The 19,286-nt window shown below is 43.4% G+C and overlaps 1 protein-coding gene across 1 annotated transcript in view; it reads right to left on the minus strand.

Moving 5' to 3' along the window:
• Positions 1 to 14,307, minus strand: part of PRKAA1 (protein kinase AMP-activated catalytic subunit alpha 1) — a 36,942-nt gene extending 22,635 nt beyond the window's left edge. Inside the window, exon 1 of the mRNA XM_083576193.1 lies at positions 14,136 to 14,307. Coding sequence (XP_083432319.1) covers positions 14,136 to 14,238 — 103 coding nt within the window. The 5' untranslated portion in view covers positions 14,239 to 14,307. The remainder of the gene's footprint in view (positions 1 to 14,135) is intronic.
• Positions 14,308 to 19,286: the final 4,979 nt, after the last annotated feature.

Raw genomic sequence — 19,286 nt, forward strand, 5'->3', positions numbered from 1 at the left:
GGAAGCAGCACATTTTTATTCTAACCAGATGTTGAGAACCAGCAACAGAGCAGAATAAGAAACATGTTACCTGCCTCAACTCAACCCTTAGTATTAGGAGTGTCAGAAGTCAAATAAAATACATTTTACAATAGACCTACCATCATCATCATCATCATCATCATCATCATCATCTCTTTGACATCTGATGGGCACCAACACTTTGAATTGTGCTCGGAAATGTACTGGGAGCCAATGTAGGTCTTTCAAGACCGGTGTTATGTGGTCTCGGCGACCACTCCCAGTCACCTGTCTAGCTGCTGCATTCTGGATTAGTTGTAGTTTGCGGGTCACCTTCAAAGGTAGCCCCACGTAGAGCGTGTTGCAGTAGTCCAAGCGGGAGATAACTAGAGCATGCACCACTCTGGCGAGACAGTCTGCAGGAAGGTAGAGTCTCAGCCTGGGTACCAGATGGAGCTGGTAGACAGCTGCCCTGGACACAGAATTGACCTGCGCCTCCATGGACAGCTGTGAGTCCGAAATGACTCCCAGGCTGCGCACCTGCTCCTTCAGGGGCACAGTTGCCCCATTCAGGACACAGCAGTCCCCCACACCTGCCTGACCCCTGTCCCCCAAAAAGAGTACTTCTGTCTTGTCAGGGTTCAACCACAATCCATTAGCCGCCATCCATCCTCCAACCGCCTCCAGGAACTCACACAGGACATTCACCACCTTCACTGGTTCTGATTTGATAGAGAGGTAGAGCAGGGTATCATCCGCATATTGCTGAACACCCAACCCGAACCCCCTGATAATCTCTCCCAGTGGTTCCATGTAGATGTTGAAAAGCATGGGGGAAAGGACAGAACCCTGAGGCACCCCACAAGTGAGAGCCCAGGGGTCTGAACACTAATTCCCCACCACACTTTCTGGACACGGCCAAGGAGAAAGGAGCGGAACCACTGTATACCAGAGCCCCCAGCTCCAATCAAAAGCATTGTCTGACTAGCACAACAGTTAAGATGTTTGGAGGCAGGAAATGGAAAACTGTCCAGAAAAACCCAACACAGAACCATTTAAAAGAATTGCAAAACGTGAAGCTTAGTTAAAGGGAAGCAACGGAGTAGATGCTAAAAAGGTCAAATCCATTCAAGAAACCTGGGAGTTATTTAATCCTCAATAGTTAAATGAAGCACATTACTAGCTGAACACTGGCCAGTTCTCATGTAACTCTAAGTCAAACCATGGCTTTCCTTGCTTGTGCTAACGTGCAGGTTCTTGGATCAAAGATCAGAGCACTTGAGCTCTTCCCTCAGTCCTGATCCTGCTGCACTACCCAGTCCTAAACTATGGCTTGACATAACCTAATGGCCAAACCAGGGTTTGATGTTTGTCTTGCTGCAGACAAACCATGAGTGGCAAACCAGTAACAAACCTTGGTTAAACTGTATGGTTTCTCTGCAGCAAAGCAAACCACAGGCCCCGGTTCAGATGTACCACAACCCCAAGCCATGGTTTAGCCCCGGATAGTATAGCAGGACCAAGGGAAGACATGGCGATCATGAGCTTTGCTCTGGAAATCTATTGTTTGCTTGCTTGTGCTAAGGCATAGTTTGGTTTGCACATAATGCTAAGCCAAAGTCTGTGCCAAATGAAAAACACTGTGTACCAAGGAGAAAGATACTGTGGTCTTAATGACTCAGAGAAAACAGTGCACAATTCAAAGGTACTGAAATCTATTATTGCTTTTTTCCTTTTAATGTTTGACCACTTATTTTGCTTAGACAGGAGTTCTGCGAAACAAAAAAGCTTCCAGCACATTTTGAAACACTTAGTTCATTAAGAGATGACACTGCCCCTCTTTTAGGATGGTGGTTCTGTTAATAATTTACCATCAATTAACACATCTTCATACAGGGAGGTAAGCCAAACAATCTAGATGTTTAACTATGTTATGTCCCGGAATATGTAGGCAAGGCTTCCCAGTGAGTTTTTAATGCCTGTGCCTGGTTTCAGCTTACCTTCAGTATATGTTTTGCTACAGAGTCAGCAGGTGTGCGCAGGGGGTCTCTAAGACACAGCCTCGTGTGGCAAAGAAGTTCAATGGAGCATGAGAAAGAAACTGTAAAGCGTTCACATCACAACAACACTGGAGGGTTGTGGCCCAGTAAAAAGAGCACATGATTCCCATGCAAAAGGGCTCTGTGTTCAATCCCTGGCATTTACTATGAAAAATACCTTAGTTAGTAGGTGCTGGGAAAGACCTCTGGAGAGCCACTCCCCATCAGAATACACCAGGGGTCCCCAGACTTCTGGGGGCCTCAGGCACATTTGGAAATCTAAGAAACTGTTGTGGGCATCACAAAATACCCATTTCCCAAAAGCAATACTGGTGATGCTGTGAAACCACCACCCCACACCCCAAACAATGGCAAAACCTACACACTCCGAAACCAACAGAAGACAACCCACCAACAAACAACTCAAAAATGCACCAAAAACCCAATCTTCAGTTTATTTATTTTTGAAGGGACAGGTGACCAAGAAGATGTCTGAAGGTGCTGTGATACCACAACTGATATATCAGGAGACCACAATGCGGAGTTACAAGGAGAGATTCATTCACATGTCACAGTAAGCCATAATTATATGTTGCAGAAGTAATGAACCATCTTACGGGAACTTTTTCTCTCCTCTGTGCTAACTGTGTTATGTGCAGACCAGGGATTACGGTTTGTTTTGCTCCAACGAACCACAACTGGTAAAGTCACTAGTGGCAAAAGATTTAGATGCAAAATGCAAAGCCAGGGATTGTGGTTTGTTTCTTACTGGAGTGAATAGGAAGGAAGGAAGGAAGGAAGATTTGTTTCTGCACAGCAAAGTAAGGTTTATGGCTTACCATGACATGCAAAAATGGTCTGAGGCAGGCTGATATATTCAGCGTCTATACAGTGGTACCTCGGGTTAAGTACTTAATTCGTTCCGGAGGTCCGTTCTTAACCTGAAACTGTTCTTAACCTGAAGCACCACTTTAGCTAATGGGGCCTCCTGCTGCTGCCGCGCTGCCAGAGCATGATTTCTGTTCTCATCCTGAAGCAAAGTTCTTAACCCGAGGTAATATTTCTGGGTCAGCGGAGTCTGTAACCTGAAGCGTATGTAACCTGAAGCGTATGTAACCTGAGGTACCATTGTATAAAATATGCTTTCAGTGTGGAGAGTTATGGTGAGGAAGCAGTGTCTTTTCAGCAAGTGGTGCCATTGCTGTGTTAAGTTCTTAAGTAAATTAATCGTGTTAGCTCTGCTTTCCCTTTGAAAAACCTTTTTATTCCCAGAAACTTTTGAGAAATTTTATTACCCATGGTTAATATAGTTTTTAGGGTTTTAGCATTTTGCCTGTAATGATTGACACTCAGTGTTGTGTTTTACTGCACACACACACAAACACACACACACACGCGCCCTGGGAGTTCTGGGGAGCAACTGTAGCAGGAACATAAGTGTGCAAGCATGAGAGAGAGAGAGACGCATTGATGCCTTTCAGATTAATTTTTCCTCTACATAAAACCCTGTATCATGTATGAAAGCAAATGCTCCAAAGCTTACCCACATTTGGCAAACACTCAACGAACAAACAGGTTCTACCTGAAGTACTGTGGTTTTCAAGGACACACAGAACAAGGTACTTGGATGTGCTTGTTTTCCACTGAATTCAATGTTTCAAACGGGGATACGGTTCCTGCTGATTTCAATGGAAGATAAGGTTCACCTAACTTTCGGTACCTATTCTACACATTGGAAGTCTCCCCAAAACGTCCACTGTGCATCATTCCCCCCCAACCCCAAGATATTACTGGATTCTATTCAACCCCAAAACCTATTTGATAAATATTCTACTAGAAAAGAATAGGAAAAGAAAGGCTACGATTAATTCTGAACAACCTGATGTAAGATTGCTATGTGCCTTCTCTGTCTGACAGCAACCCTCCAAGATCTCAGTCAGAGATTTTTTTATATCAACACTTGCCTCCGCCACCCTTAGCATGGTATGTTCCAAATGTTTTGGATAAAAACTCCCATTATCCCTGACCTTTGACCATGCTGGCTGGGGCTGGTGGAGGCTATCATCCAAAACATTGGGAAGCTGAGCTGCCTGATCCCTTTTTAACTGAAGATGCTAGGAACTGAAGAAGAGACATTCTGCATGCACAACATATGCTCCACGCTTGTGCTATTGCCCCTCCCTAATAAAGTGTACAAATGCTAGCAAGTCAAACATAAAACCGAATCAGTTTTCCCGTTTGAGAACACATGCACGTATCCAAGTGTTTGGAATGGAGGGGTATACGGTGGTACCTCGGGTTACATACGCTTCAGGTTACAGACTCTGCTAACCCAGAAATAGTGCTTCAGGTTAAGAACTTTGCTTCAGGATGAGAACAGAAATCGTGCTACGGCGGCGTGGCAGCAGCAGGCAGCCCCATTAGCTAAAGTGGTGCTTCAGGTTAAGAACAGTTTCAGGTTAAGTACGGACCTCCGGAACGAATTACCGTAAGTACTTAACCCGAGGTACCACTGTATATTTTGTGTGCCTTTTTGCAATACAAAAAACCCCCAAAGCCTTGTAGGTTAATCAACACCTTATAATAGAGGCTCACATAAAATGTATACCACAATTAGAATTCAACGCATATCACAATAAAGATTTAAAAACATTTGTTAACTGAAATTTAGAGCTACAAAGCTCATATGCCCAATTTGCACATCACTGTAAACTATGGACAGTAAACTCTGGTTTGCAGTAGACAATCATTTACTGTGAATGCCGATTTTTCCCTTTTGCTTCTCCCTTAAGCATGAACAGCAGCAAACCAACCACGAACTTTGATCTCTTGCTGGGCTCTCTAGTTTATTGGTAGGAGCTGTATGGCGCAGCCTAATTTACAGACAAGATCACTCTCTAGAGGACCTACTATCAAGTCCTGAGATAAGTCACTCATTTCCTCTGCAAACGCCCCTGATTAAAAAAAAAAATCATTTGCACTTGGCCTCCCTATCCCAAGAGAGAAAATGTATGAGGAAGTTATGACGTGATGCATGAAAAATATGCTACATGGATTATCGGCACTGGTAAATGAAGCTGCAACTGCCAGAGAATGGCCAAATATTTAGATAAATAGAGAATGCCTTAAAATCAATAAGCAGCTTTTTTTTCCAAGGGTGACTGTGAAACGTTTGCAAGGGAATATCTTTTTCTATACAGAACTGCTAATACACTTTGACAGATGGAAAATCAGAAGTCCTTTTCATCTCTCTTTCTGTTTTCCCTTTTGCTTCTATTCTTTTTATATTCCTTCTTCTCTCCCCCCCCCCTTTTGTTTTTCTTAGTGTCCTCTACTCTGGGAGTTTTATTGGGATTATATACACAGGAAGGTGATGGCTGGCTGGTGAAGGACCCTTTATGAGGGGCAGAGAAGGGAAGATCACCAGGGTGGGCAATTGGGGGAAGAAAGGAAAGCTCACCCCTTTCTATGTGAGACAAGGGTTAAGATCGACCTTTAAGAGAGGACTCTGCATTTTATTTTCTCTTTCTCTTTTTGTTTTTATTTAGGTTACCTTTTCTTGTACTGTATTATGAAAAAACCTTAATAAAATATTATTGGGAGGGGGAAAGAACTGCTAATAAGGAAGGGAAAAAACACATCTCTTGGTGCCTAGTCACTCTTTGATCATTGGTATCTCCTCCCTCTTCACCTTCACAATTTCTTCTTACAGTTTCTCAAACATAAAGCAATTTAGCTTTATTGTTTAGTTTCTGGAAGACCTCAAGACAAGCCAGGCAGCCAAACTAAATTTGCTAAATTGCATGCTTTTAATACAAAGAGAGAGAACAAGAATCTCTGGTAAGCAGAAAGTGTTCAAAGGACCCGACGAAAAATTCATTGGCAACAGACAGTTGGCCGCTTGCACCTCTGGGACTGAATTGCAGAGTTCAAAGCAAGCTTGAAGAGTTCATAGCATTGCCTTGGTTTCTGTGGGAAAGGAAGAAAAGGCAAAGCAGACTTTCCTTCCTTATCCCATCAAGTTATTTCCCACACAAAGCAAGGACACAAAACACAGCTTTTCTCTAAAATCAGAACACAAGATACTCAGATGCAAAATTCTAACTACCAAAGGGAAGCAAGTTCAGTTTGCGTGCCTAATAGCGTTCACAAAAGGTTACTACCCCTCGTTTTTATTTTTACTAGCCTGCCTGGTCTCAAATGCCTGTACTGGTCATTTGGTGTATACTGACAGGCTGCAATCCTAACTATGTCCACTCAGATGTCAGTCTCACTGAATTCACCGTGGCTTACTCCCAGGTAAATGGGATTCAGATTGCTGTCTAACAGATTTGGACAAGCAGGGAAGATTTTGAAGCCTGCCCACCAAGGTGTTTTGTGTGTTTTTAACAGCTCACCGTGGGCACCACCTATTTAAAAACATGAATCAAGTGGTTTAAAATGGCCTAAACCTGGATTAAGGTGGGTTGAACCAGAGAGTTGCAGATTCTGAGGACTGAATTATGACAGCCAGTTTTCAGAGGTACTGTGTCCAAGTTTAAGCAGAGGAGGAAAGTTAGCATTGAACTGTATTCACATTACTCCCAGTTCATCATACCATACATAAAGCACAATAACAAAATCTGATTTGATACTGGGATGGCTCAGCTGGTACAGCATAAGACTCTTAATCTTACGGTTGTGGGTTTCTAGACCCACATTGGGCAAAAGATTTGTGCATTGCAGGGGGTTGGACTAGATGACCCTCGTAGTCCCTTCCAACTCTGCAATTCCACGATTCTATGATGCTCTGGAGAATATGTTTAGCCTGGCACATGGCCTGCACAACGAAGCCCAATTTCAACAAAAGTTTAAAAGCTGTGCGTAACAACTAGATGAGAAAACAGAAATCCTAGAACATGAGTATTATTTCTCATAACAAAGCGTGGGCAGAATATGATTCAAGAACCACAAAACATAGCAGTACCGTTGTCCCGGGTCAAAATAGTAGCCTTGAGAAGACTAGGTCTTGCACTGTTATGAAACATAAAACATACAGCACAGCATGCTATAAACGATGAGAGCAAGAGGCCTTTGGGAGGGGAAAAAATGGATTAGCCAGTCAGGATTTCTATGTGAGCTACGGTTCTTCAGCAACTCAAGCAGGTTATTATTATTTTTAAATTTTATAGATCACCTTAATAGTAATAATAATAATAAGTAATAATATCTTTATTGTCATTGCCCCCTCTCAGGGACAACGAAATTACTTACCAGTTATGCAACCGCCCAGGGCAGTGTACAGACTATAAACACATACAATAAAACCAGTAACAACGATCATTATTATCAGGCTATCAGCTCACTCTAAAACTAGCAGCTAAAATGTCAATAATTTCAAAGGTCGGGCAAAACGCATTGGCTTCTGTCATTTCCCTAAGGGCAAGGTAGAGTCCTCTAGTGAGGATGTTGCAATGAAACTGAGATACAACAGGAAAGGTAAGTATCATGTACCCTCCTGGAACAAGCCTCCCACCAAATGGAACAGAGACCATCACCTTCAGGTCTATAAACATTTATTTCCTTAACATCTACAATTCATCCGCTGAGAAAGCTGACATGCTGAGGGATTAGCAGGGCAATAAAATAATCAGATTATTTTCTTTTCTGCCCCAGTGGGTTCTAAGCTTATTTCACAATGTGAAACCTTTGGGACGGACTCCACGTTTCTACATAAAGTTGCACTCACATGTACACATGTGGGATTCACCTCCAGGTAAATATGCACAGGTTCAGGCTATGTGTGAAAGCACCAGCAGGAGATAGCATCTACCCACCAGGAAAATACTTTACAGAAGACAAATGGGATGTGCAACAAAATGTTGCCGTATACAACATGCCGGTCTGGGATATTCCACTCTATTCCCCTCCCATTTTTTTCTTCACCCTGCCCCGTATAATTAGTCAGTATTCCATGTCCACTGAGCACATTCAAACCATACAGGGCCCCTTTCCCCAACCCAGACGTGTACTTCTGCAAATCTCAGGGCTCCCCAAACCTGACGACACTTCCCTCTTGGATGTGGATGGTATCACATGAGGACCATTATTCCGAGAACTGAAATCACTTTTAGTACAGAGGGGACGGAGCAAAGATAGGCAGCTTCCATCCAAACTCTCAGGAGTCAAACAATCCAACCCACATGTATATGATAAGGGTCTTGAGCAAAACTGGTACAACCAGAAGTAACTTCATAGGAACATAATGCAGACACCCTACTGAGAGATCATCAACAGGATTGCAAAGGAACAAAAGTCCCTCCCCAAAGCTCTGCTCACTAAGTAGATCTGCTGCTGTCCCTTGTCTTAACTGAGCACGGCTCCTTTTTCTGCGAGAGAGAAGGGGGGGACCTTAAACCACACCTTGAATCAAATTTGGCAGGACTGCTAGGAGCCTCATAAAGTTATTTCAGGCACTTTATGGCCTGCAGACTTTAAGCTGGCCACCTCCGATATGGAGTACAGAACAGAAAATAATAGACTCAGGAGGAAGATGATCTTGTTTTTAAAACAGAAAGACTGTATTACCAGTCATGTTCTGAGGCTGCTAGGAACACAGGAAGTTGCCATAGCAAGTCAGATCATTTGTCCATCTATCTCAGTGGTGTCCAAACTTTTTTCAAAGAGGGCCATGAAGGGCCGACCCAAGGGCCAACCAAAGTTGTTAACCTTTTTTAAGGATTGAAGTTGTTGAGCTTTTTTAATGATTTTATCCCAAAGTTGGAAATAAACTGGCACAGGGGCCAGATTAAACCGACCGGCAGGCCGGATTAGGCCCCCGAAACAGACTTTGGACATGCCTGATTCTAGCTCAAGCATAGGCAAACTCGGCCCTCCAGATGTTTTGGGACTACAACTCCCATCATCCCTACCTAACAGGACCAGTGGTCAGGGGTGATGGGAATTGTAGTCCCAAAACATCTGGAGGGCTGAGTTTACCTATGCTTGAGCTAGTTCAATATTGTCTATAGCGATCAGCATAGATTCTCCAGGGTTTCAGACTGGAGGTCTCTCCCAGCCCTACTTGGAGATGCTAGGTCCTTCTGCATGCAAAGCAGATGTTCTGCCACTGAAATGTGGCCCTTCCTGCCGAACCACATAGCTCTTGAAGGTCTCCAGCTCCTACTAAACATGATCAGCACTCGAAATTAGCTAGCGCGTTTTGCAATGGAGGATTGTCAGAATGCGAGCACTTCCAGAAGTCTTGCTGCCATGTATGGCGACTGAGACTCGATAATAAAATTGCCACCGCTGCCACTGAGGGCATGGGAGGAGAAAAGCCTTCCTGTCCAACTCCAAAGTAGGAACACTGCAGCGCAGTGAAGTACCACTCCCCCTGCCACAGCGCAAGTCACTCTTGTAAAAAGAACAAAATGGCGACTAGACTTTGTGTTTTTGCACCCGTGACCTAGGTTCCAGGAGCCATGTGGCGAATAATTTTCTATCCAAGTTTCTAAGACTGTAAGCAAATGTAGTGCTATACAACTGTCATGCAAGGGCCAACAGGACTAAAAACTCCCTGAACACCTCCCTGAAGGTGCTCAGTGCTCCTAAAGATTTAGTTTGGGGCCAAAGAACTTAAGTAATTGCCAAGCTCTAATTAACATGGGCTGGGTTGACAGTGAAATTCTCATTTCAGGAAAGACCTGAATTAAAACGGTTGTGCAATGTGGAAGAAAATTATTTCCTTGCCGATTAACTGCTTTCTTCTTTGCAAGACGGAACAAGACCTCACCCAGACGTAATTGGGCTGCAATTTCCTGTGAAGATACACAGGAAAAGAACAAAGCATCTGCTGCATGCTATCCAAATATTCACGTGATGATTCTGATTCCATCAGCTGTTCAAGCCCCAAAATAAAAATGCTTGAAAGCCTGCTGGAAAAGACAGGCTAAAAAGTTCCACAAACACATACATGTATGCATGACCTCAACACACACTTACATTTCAGAAAGGCCCCTTCAGTGATCCTTTACACAAGAGAACTAACAACTTGCCCAGTTATTACCACACCAACATTCTCCCCTCTTATGTCAATTCTGCTCTGCTACTATTAGTCAGAGATGCTGGAACAGCATTTGAAATTGGCATTTTGATTCGTACATTTAGTGATTCATCCGACTGAAAATCGTGTCTAAGACAGCAGTAAGCAAAACAGCAGATGCTTAATATATTTCTTCGAATTGCCCACAGAGCAATTGCTGCAAGAGAGATAATTTCTCCACTGAGGTTTGCATTAACAGCTTATATCACCTTTAAAATAAATTTTAAAAGCTACAAGGCGGGCATGTTACAGACATTGTTCCAGTTCTGTTTGTTTTAAAACAGGTCTGCCAATTTGACTTATTAATGGCATCAAACTAATCCCACCTGCATATATCCGGAATACAAATGGATACCTGCTTTTGGTAACTTCATGAAAAGACTGAAAATAGGTTGCAAAACACTATTCTAAGACTGCAACCCTATGCACACCTTCTTGAAAATAAGTGTCATCAAACTTCTCCAAATCTCTACATAAATGTGCATGGGAGGTTCAAGTTGCAAGGCCTTGTTGACTAGAGTAGCTAGAGCACATTGCAGTTACACAGCAAGTACTGAATTAGAAAGCTGGATTAGTACATTGATTTTATTATGTTCATCTTCGATAATCACCTAATCCATCACAATTATTACTTTTAGCAATTCCCTTACAAGATCCTCTAGAAAATCACAATTCATTAGCTCCTAAACTTGGTTGATACACATTATACAGTCTTAATGTCTACTATTCTGTTAGCACAGCACTGATTACAAAGTATTCCACTCTAGTACATAGGTCCAAATTAGGCAATGCCATTTATTTGAACAATGCATTCTGAACAAGTGACACAGAACTTTGTCAGACAGCCTAGAAAGCCAGTCAGCGCTCAGCGACAAAACAGTACCAGTTCAAAGTTTATTGTCAAGTCCAAAAATCAAACATAATAAAGAGCAAACTACTGTTTGGAATATTTCTGTGAAATTTAGCAACAGTAAGAAGATCCATTAACAGCTTTTTAACGCCACTTGCAAATACATGCAGAACCTTCTGCAGAGTAGGTCAATAAGTCATTTTAGCAAGCAGTTGGAAAAGGTATCTGCACCTTATCTTTTTCAAGACAGAACATTTGGACAAACAGCGGAGAGTATCTTCCTCTACATTGTCCCCACAAATGAAGAGTGATCATCTGCTGTACGGAAAGCTCTTCTTGTCAGATAGTAGGTGCCAACAGATCACAGCTACTTACTAATGCAAACAAAACTTTAATGTGCAATTGTGCAAGATTTATTCAGTTGCATCTGGTAAGCAGCCTGCCACCAGTCCCTGAAGAAAATGGTTTGCCACAGTCACTTATGCTCTTGCAACCTCCTAGATCTATTCCTGTAGAGGTAGTGCTCTCTAGCCAAGGTGCAAACAGATACAAAATACTACCCTCCAATTGCTTGCCGGAATCATGCAAAGAAGACACACTGCTCTCGTTAGCACATCACTTTTAAATATAGCTAACCTTATGGTTGCCATGCAACTGAGAGCTAAGCCACTGTTTGGCTTAGAAGTCTGAACCGATGCACATGGTTAGTCTCTGTCAAACAAACCATGACCCTGGGTTTGGATACATTAACCCAAGACATGGCTTAGTTCTTGATAGCACAGGAGCAATGGAGGAATGAAAAGGCAGCAATTTTTTTCCTATGTACACCAGCATGCATTAAGCCGTAGTTAAGCTTGACCGTGGTTTAAAGTGATGTATGAACTGGGTGTTTACCACTTTGGATCACCTACACTTTGACTGACTAATTCAAGATACTAGCTCTGATTACCTTCAGAGCATGAAATTAGCAGAGCCATTATATTTGAGGAAATGTCCCCCCCCCCACACACACACATATGAGCTTCAGGAAGAGCACTGCTCCAGGTATCATCCTAACGGGAGGTTAAACAAGGGACAGCCCAAGCCAACAATCAGTGCAGAAAGCTACCTTGAGAGTCAAAATTCAAGAGGTAACATGTTATGAAAAGCTATCAAGGGACAACAAAACATCCTCTGATTAGCCTTATAGGAAGAGAATCTCTCCATGTTTCCACTTGAAAACACCCTTGAGGAGGAAAGCAAATCACTCCACCCACAATATGAAGAAAGAGGAAAGTGATGCAACAAAGTTAATTTTTATCAAAATAAAGTGATGCCTGGGTTAATCCATCAGCTTGATGCACAGCTAACCATGGTCTGGCTGTTGGGACCATTCCTTGGGATCACACTCTCACTCCTATGTTCTGGATCCCCACCCTCACTATGACTTCTAGCTCACTTGGCTGAAATGCAAAAGCAGGAACCGGGAAGCAAGGGAGGGAACTGAAGCATGCAAAGAAGGAGCAAAGGAGTCTGAAGTACAATCCCATGGGCCAAATCATTGTCTAATTGTTACAAGTGGGTGATGCGGCCGGACACTTTCTGGCAACACCATAATTTTAGAATATGTTCCCAAAGTGAGTCTGCCAGACTACAAAACTATTAGGATTCTGAAGATGAACCAAATCCTTATTTATTTCAGCTAGTTTTAAATGTACAACTACCTACCCTGTCTTTATTACTTTAATGTGCATAATTATTTTATGATGCTGAGTTAATTACTGTGGTATCTGTATCTGTTTATTCCTCCAAGTCATTTCTTTTGTGAAGCCCTGAGACTTGCATCTAAGTACACATGATTAAGATTGGCTTGTAAGATCCAAGACCCCATTAGGAATATATCCAATGGTGATTTTAGAGGGATAATTATTATTTTTTTAGGCAAGAAGTAACAGAGAAACAAATTCCACCCTTGCCAGCTTTTAGTAAGAACACCATGAACTTGAAATTCCATGTATACACATCAATCACCTCGGCTTTAGCACTCATAACTAGCCTGTTCTTTTTAGAAAGAATTTAGACTGTTGATTACTGCTGCAAAGTTTTCCAGACAGAGCACAATTCTCTACCTGCCCATATTTACCAACACTCTTATTTTAACATATCACTTTCAGGACAGATCTCAGCAAAAGCTGCTTATGGGGAATGGGAGGAGGGGAAAAAAAAATGCAGCCCTGGACTGGTTGAAACTGGTTAGGGCAAGAACAAGGAACTTAGCCCTGGCTGCAAGCAGCAGGAGGGATTGCAAGGTGACAGTAACAGAAAAGAAGCCTGAAGGTGAGTTCACAAAACTACACACTTTTGCTCCACATCAACTAATTAGGAAAAAACACAAGCTGTCACTCCTGTGAGTCATCCAAGCCATAAATGCACATACCACTTCTTGGAAGTAAGTCATATCAGAGTCAGTTGGGCTTACTTCCGTCTATAAAGTGCAGTAGATTGCAACTGCAAGGCTGCCTGCAACCCAGAAACCCAAATGAATTCAATGGGACCTTGTGTCCTGAGCCAGTAAGTTTGTTAAGGATCAGGTTGTCAGGACACAAATCCCAAACTCTGGGAGCAGAGCCTCACTGAACTGACTGAGCTCTTACCTCTGAGTAAACATGCACAGGTTTGGGGCTGCCCTGCGCGGTTAAGCCTTGCAATCCTACACCCTCTCTTCTATAGAAGTGAACTTGCATCCGGACAGGCAACATAGACAGACCATCTTGCATTAGCAGAGCCATAAGATATGGGTTGCTGGGAGGTTTTGCAGGCAGATTTTTTTGGGGGGGTGGGTCTTTTCACACCCAATCCTGATATTTAGCTGGAAGACCGAAAGGTGCAATCCACCTGCCTTCTTCCCTACCTCCCGCCCCCCCAAAAAACGAGAGCCCCGTTTTGCAAAACTGAGGGGGGGCCAAAGCTACCACTGATGCAACCCCTCCCCAGGTTACTAAGCAACGCCCCGTCCCGCCATCGCCTCTCCCACCCCCCAAAAAATTCTCCCCGTTAGGAAAAGGCGCCAGCAGCCTTTGGGGTGGAAAGGACACAGCCCCTTTCCCCCGCCACCCTGATCCCAAATGATCCGGGAAGGGGGTCCACTCCGCTGCCGCCTCCGCCCTCCCTGCCCCGCGCTCACCCTTGACTTTGCCGAAGGTGCCCACGCCCAGCGTGTCCCCCAAGATGTAGTGCCCTATCTTCACCCGCCCGTGCTCATGTTTCTGTTTATCCGCCGCCGCCATCTTGCGCCGAGAGCCGAGCCTGCGCACAAGGGAGCGGGGGAGCGAGGCGGCCCGGTGCCCTCCCTCCTCGCCAATAGGAGAGAGGAGCTCAGGCGAGGCTGTGCGGGGTGCGAGGAGCCTCAACCACACAAGCGCCCGCCCGCCTCGAAAGCCCAGAAGCGAGATTCCGCGGCTTCTTGCTTTTACCCCGCTTTTACCTAGGGGCGGGAGGCGGGTGGGGAGACATAGGCAGGCAGGCCTCGGGGGGAAGATCATTATTCCAAATAATCCCAGAACACCCTCCAAGTGTCCCCGTTTTCCAGGGACGTCCCCGATTGAGAGAAGGCGCCCCGGTTTCTGATAGGATCCCGGAACGTCCCGCTTTATGTCCCTATTTTCATTGCAGAAATGTTGGAGGGTATCCGACCCCCAGACGACTGATGGCAATCAGTGTTTGTGTTTTTTTGTAATGTTTTATTATGTTTTTATGTATGTTGGAAGCTGCCCAGAGTGGCCGGGGCAACCCAGTCAGATGTGGTGGTGGGGATAAATAGTATAATTATCATTATGGAATGGGAAGTCCCTATTATCATTGGTGAAATGTTGGAGGGTATGTAATTTCCTGCTTGGGAAATTAGGAAACGACAGAAAGCCTTGCTTCTAGACCCTAGAGTGAGCCTGGTTGAGTTCAAGGGGACTTGTTTCGGAGGTACAGTGGTACCTCGGGATGCGAACGGGATCTGTTCCAGAGCCCCGTTCGCATCCTGAACAGAACGTAAGACGCGACTGCGCGTGTTGTGTTTCACCGCTTCCGCACATGCACGTGATGTCATTTTCACTGTCTGCGCATGCACAAGCGGCAATACCCAGAAGTGACGTGCTCCATTACTTCCGGGTTGCCGCAGAGCGCAGCCTGAAAATACTTATCCTGAAGCATATTTATCCCAAGGTATGACTGCATATGCTGTTTGAATCGCAAGCCTTTTAATTAAGCTCAACAATTCGGTTCCTGAACTATGAACCGACTTGAGTCCATGGCGGTGGGGAAAGGCATATAATTGCCTTCTGTCGTTTATGATCTAGTTGAGATCCCTAAACTAGATGACCCTTGAGATCCTTTCCAATTCTATGATATATATGTGTGCATATATATAGTCTGCTTCAGCACATGCACAACTAAAAGACCGCAATAAATCCACTCCTTCGTGCAGCACGTTGCCCTATGGGACTCACTCCCACAGAATATAGTGATGGCAGGGCTTGCCCAAGACATCTTGGCACCTGAGTCAAACCACAAAAGTGTCCCTCTCCCACCCTGTGCCAGGGAAGAAGTGGGGAGTGAAGATCTACATCAGGACTAAGATCTGCATTCCTTGGAGGCTGAATCTGCTGCCCCAGTGAATCCTGCTGCCCGAGGCAGTTCTCTTACCTTCCCCCATGGGTGGGTTGACCGCCACCACCTTGCATGGCTTTCAAAGTGGATTAGGCAGATTCATGGTGAATAAGGCTGCCCACTGACTCCTAACCATTCTGGACGTGCTCTGCCCCCAGTCATCGAGTGAGGTGAGCCGGAGGCATGGTTGGTAGTGTCTGCTCCAATATTGTGGAATTCCCTCCCAAGAGATGTTAGACTGGATCCCTCCTTGTTATCCTTTTTAGACTGGTGATGCTGACCACTGGTTCAAACATATTCAAACATTTCCTGGCAGATAGGAAGATATTTACCTGTCTAATTTTTGCAGGCCGCGCTAAGATTAAAATACATGGCAGTAATCAGTTTTTAAGAGTTACTAAATGTATTCCAGAATAGCTCAAACACAGACACACAGAGAAGAGATTCTCTCTTCAGAAATGAACCTGGCCAAGGGCCAGATCAAGGGAGGTGCAATAGGCGGAAGAAAGGCTGACTCACAGTTCTCCTTCTCTTCCGTTATAAAAACACACCCACTATTTCACACAGAGAGAGGCTGGATTCCCTCCAAGGTTACTAAAAAATATGTTGCCCTGTATTAAAAGGTAGATGTTTTAAGTGTGCATGCATAGGATTGCAGCATTAATATGCCAAACCTGCATTAGCGCAGGTGAGTAGTCAGCACTGCAACAAAACAAAGAGATAACATTCTCTGGAAAGAACAATCAAATGAGTACCTGCTATTGGGTCTGGCTTTGTTCGCATTATTGCAAATCACTGGCTACGATTCACCCATGTCTATAACAAAATAGCAGCCACCTCATCAAATTCAACTCATGTAATCAGCAACACAAATGAAGTATTTTCTCCAGTTCTGGCAGCAGTGCTCCTTCGTAAAGGTGCAAGGGAGCCTTTGGAACTACAGCCTTGTGGTTTGTGGATACAACTAGAATTTCTTAAAATGTGGACATTACCACAGTTTCTGCGGTGTGGGACAAAATAACTGCTGCAGTGGTACATGGTGGGGAGGGCACATAGTGAATCACAAAATACTGGGAGTATCCCAAGAACAAGTGCACACACCTCCATTGACCTGCATGCAGGTGGTGGGAGATTGTCTGCAAAAATGGCTGCTGGATGGGGACCTTCTGCATCTGATCCTTAGGGTCCCTTCCAACTCTACAGTTCTTTGATTCTGTGATTCACAACTCCACTGAAAAAAATGCATTTGCTGCTGAACTGTGGTCTCTCCTCCCAATTAGGTATGCTCAAACCCATCTTTTACATGCCTAAGCATTAACTGGAGCATCAATCAGACCATTGGTTGATAGAGATCAGTACTGCGTGCAGTGACTAGCAGCAGCTTTGCAGGCTTTCGGACTAGAACCAGAGACGGACCCCCTTTGAGCTATGGCAGAATTTGATACCGGATGGCATACTTTACAGAGCAGATCTCTTACTATCAGATAAATGAAGTTTTCAAACTGGACAGGAAAATTGGCTTCCAGGTGGAGAGGTCAAAATTAGAAACAGAGCTATTGGAATCCAATACTAAGAATCTGTCAAGAATGTATAACTTGCTGTTGAAATGGAATACACAGGATGAGACGGTTAAATCAGTTATGATTAAATGGGCACAAGACATTGGTCATAACATTATGTTTGCTGACTGGGAACAGTTATGGACCACCGGTATAAAGTTCACGGCATGTAATGCCTTAAGAGAGAACATTATGAAAATGATATATAGGTGGTACATGACCCCAGTCAAACTTGCAAAAATCTATCATATGCCCAATAATAAATGTTGGAAATGTAAGGAAACTGAAGGTACCTTTTACCACCTTTGGTGGACGTGCCCTAGGATTAAGGTCTTCTGGGAAATGATTTATAATGAAATGAAAAAGGTGCTTAAATGCACTTTCGTGAAGAAACCAGAAGCTTTCCTCCTGGGCATGGTAGGTCAATTGGTGTCAAGGAAAGACAGGACGTTCTTTATGTATGCTACAACAGCAGCAAGAGTACTCTTAGCAAAGTATTGGAAGACACAAGAACTACCCACACTGGAAGAATGGCAGACCAAGGTGATCGACTACATGGGACTGGCGGAGATGACTGGCAGAATCCGTGACCAAGGGAAAGAGACGGTGGAAGAAGACTGGTAGAAATTTAAAGTTTATCTTAAGAATTGTTGTAAAATTAATGAATGTTAAAATGTCTTGGGTAATGCAAAATAGAATTGCAGTGACAAACAATTGGATACGGGAAAAAAAAAAGAGTTAAAGTGTTATGAGAAATTGAAATTAGGGGTTGCTGGAAGGATTTAAAACAGGGATGCAGAAAGGGGAGGTATGGGGAAGTCGCTGAAAGAAGGTTTTAGGAAAGAAAGGTCAAGAAATTATACGTGTTTATATGTTTGTTTGTTTATGTATTGTGTTGTTTTGTCTTTTAATATGTGTTGAAAAACCAATAAAAAATTTATATAAAAAAAAAAAATACAGAGCAGATCTCACCAAGGCCCTACTTCACTGTGCCCGCCAATGACCAGACACTGTCAGATCTTATACCAACAAATGATCTAGAAGGTAATCCATAATTACTGAGAAATTTGCATTTTGCTACTTTTCTTAAGTGTTGCTTTTAAGCTCTGTAGTCCAGTTGTTGAATGTGCAAAGTCCCAGTTATGCTGAAATTTTTAAAAAGTTTTTTCTTGAAGCTATCAAAAATCTGGTTCTGTACATTATAGAGAATATAGCATTTCATGTTAGTGCTTAGTATTAACTACAGCAGTTAATACTCAGAGCAACCTGCCTTGTAAACCTAATTTTTTTGCCCAATGCTATGCTCTGCTATCTTGGGTTTGTGTGTGTTGGAGACCAATGTGGAGACAGCAAAGAAGTCAATGCTCACGGCGCTCTCAAAATTCCAAATTTGCCCATGTGGCCCAAAACTTTGGCCATGTAATACTATCATATATAGCACAATCCTTACTTTATTGGACCTTTCCCCTTACAATGGACAACTTTGGCAGTATATTAAATGCAAATACAGTAGGTGATATCCAATGTTAGTCATACTTGTAGTAGAATCTCTGACACTCAAGTATTTCGATATCAAAGGGTCTACGCCGCTACGTCAAGGATACCCAACACCGAACATCTCATAATATGCCTTATTTTAATTCACTATATACTGGCAACTCGGCAGTATAATAAAGGGCACATGCCCTCTGACAAATTCGACATTTGAATTGTAATAAATACTTGTACAGGCTAAAATGTATGATGGTTTAGGTCAAGACTACAAAGGCAGCTCCACCTCTATTAAACCAAAATGAAGCTGTTCCTAGTATCGTTTTACTAGTGAACTTGCAGAGGAATGTTTCAATAAATTTCAGATGTGAAAGCCCCCACTTGATGTGCCAATTTCAAACCTCGGGCAAGACTTCGGTGGATATAATCCCATTATTTGGAACTCCTAAGTAAAATGAAACCTGACATGGCTATGTTGAAGGTAAGCCCAAAATGCCGAGATGTTTGTCAAATCAAGTCCTTCCCCTTTGCAACAATAAAGCAATGCTTGTTGTAAAGACCAACAAAGCAAAGTGATAAAACAAGTGCTCAAGGAAACAAGAACCTTAGTAAATATTTAGCATTGG

This window comes from Podarcis filfolensis (assembly GCF_964270895.1).
Source record: "Podarcis filfolensis genome assembly, chromosome: 11".
Lineage (NCBI taxonomy): Eukaryota > Metazoa > Chordata > Lepidosauria > Squamata > Lacertidae > Podarcis > Podarcis filfolensis.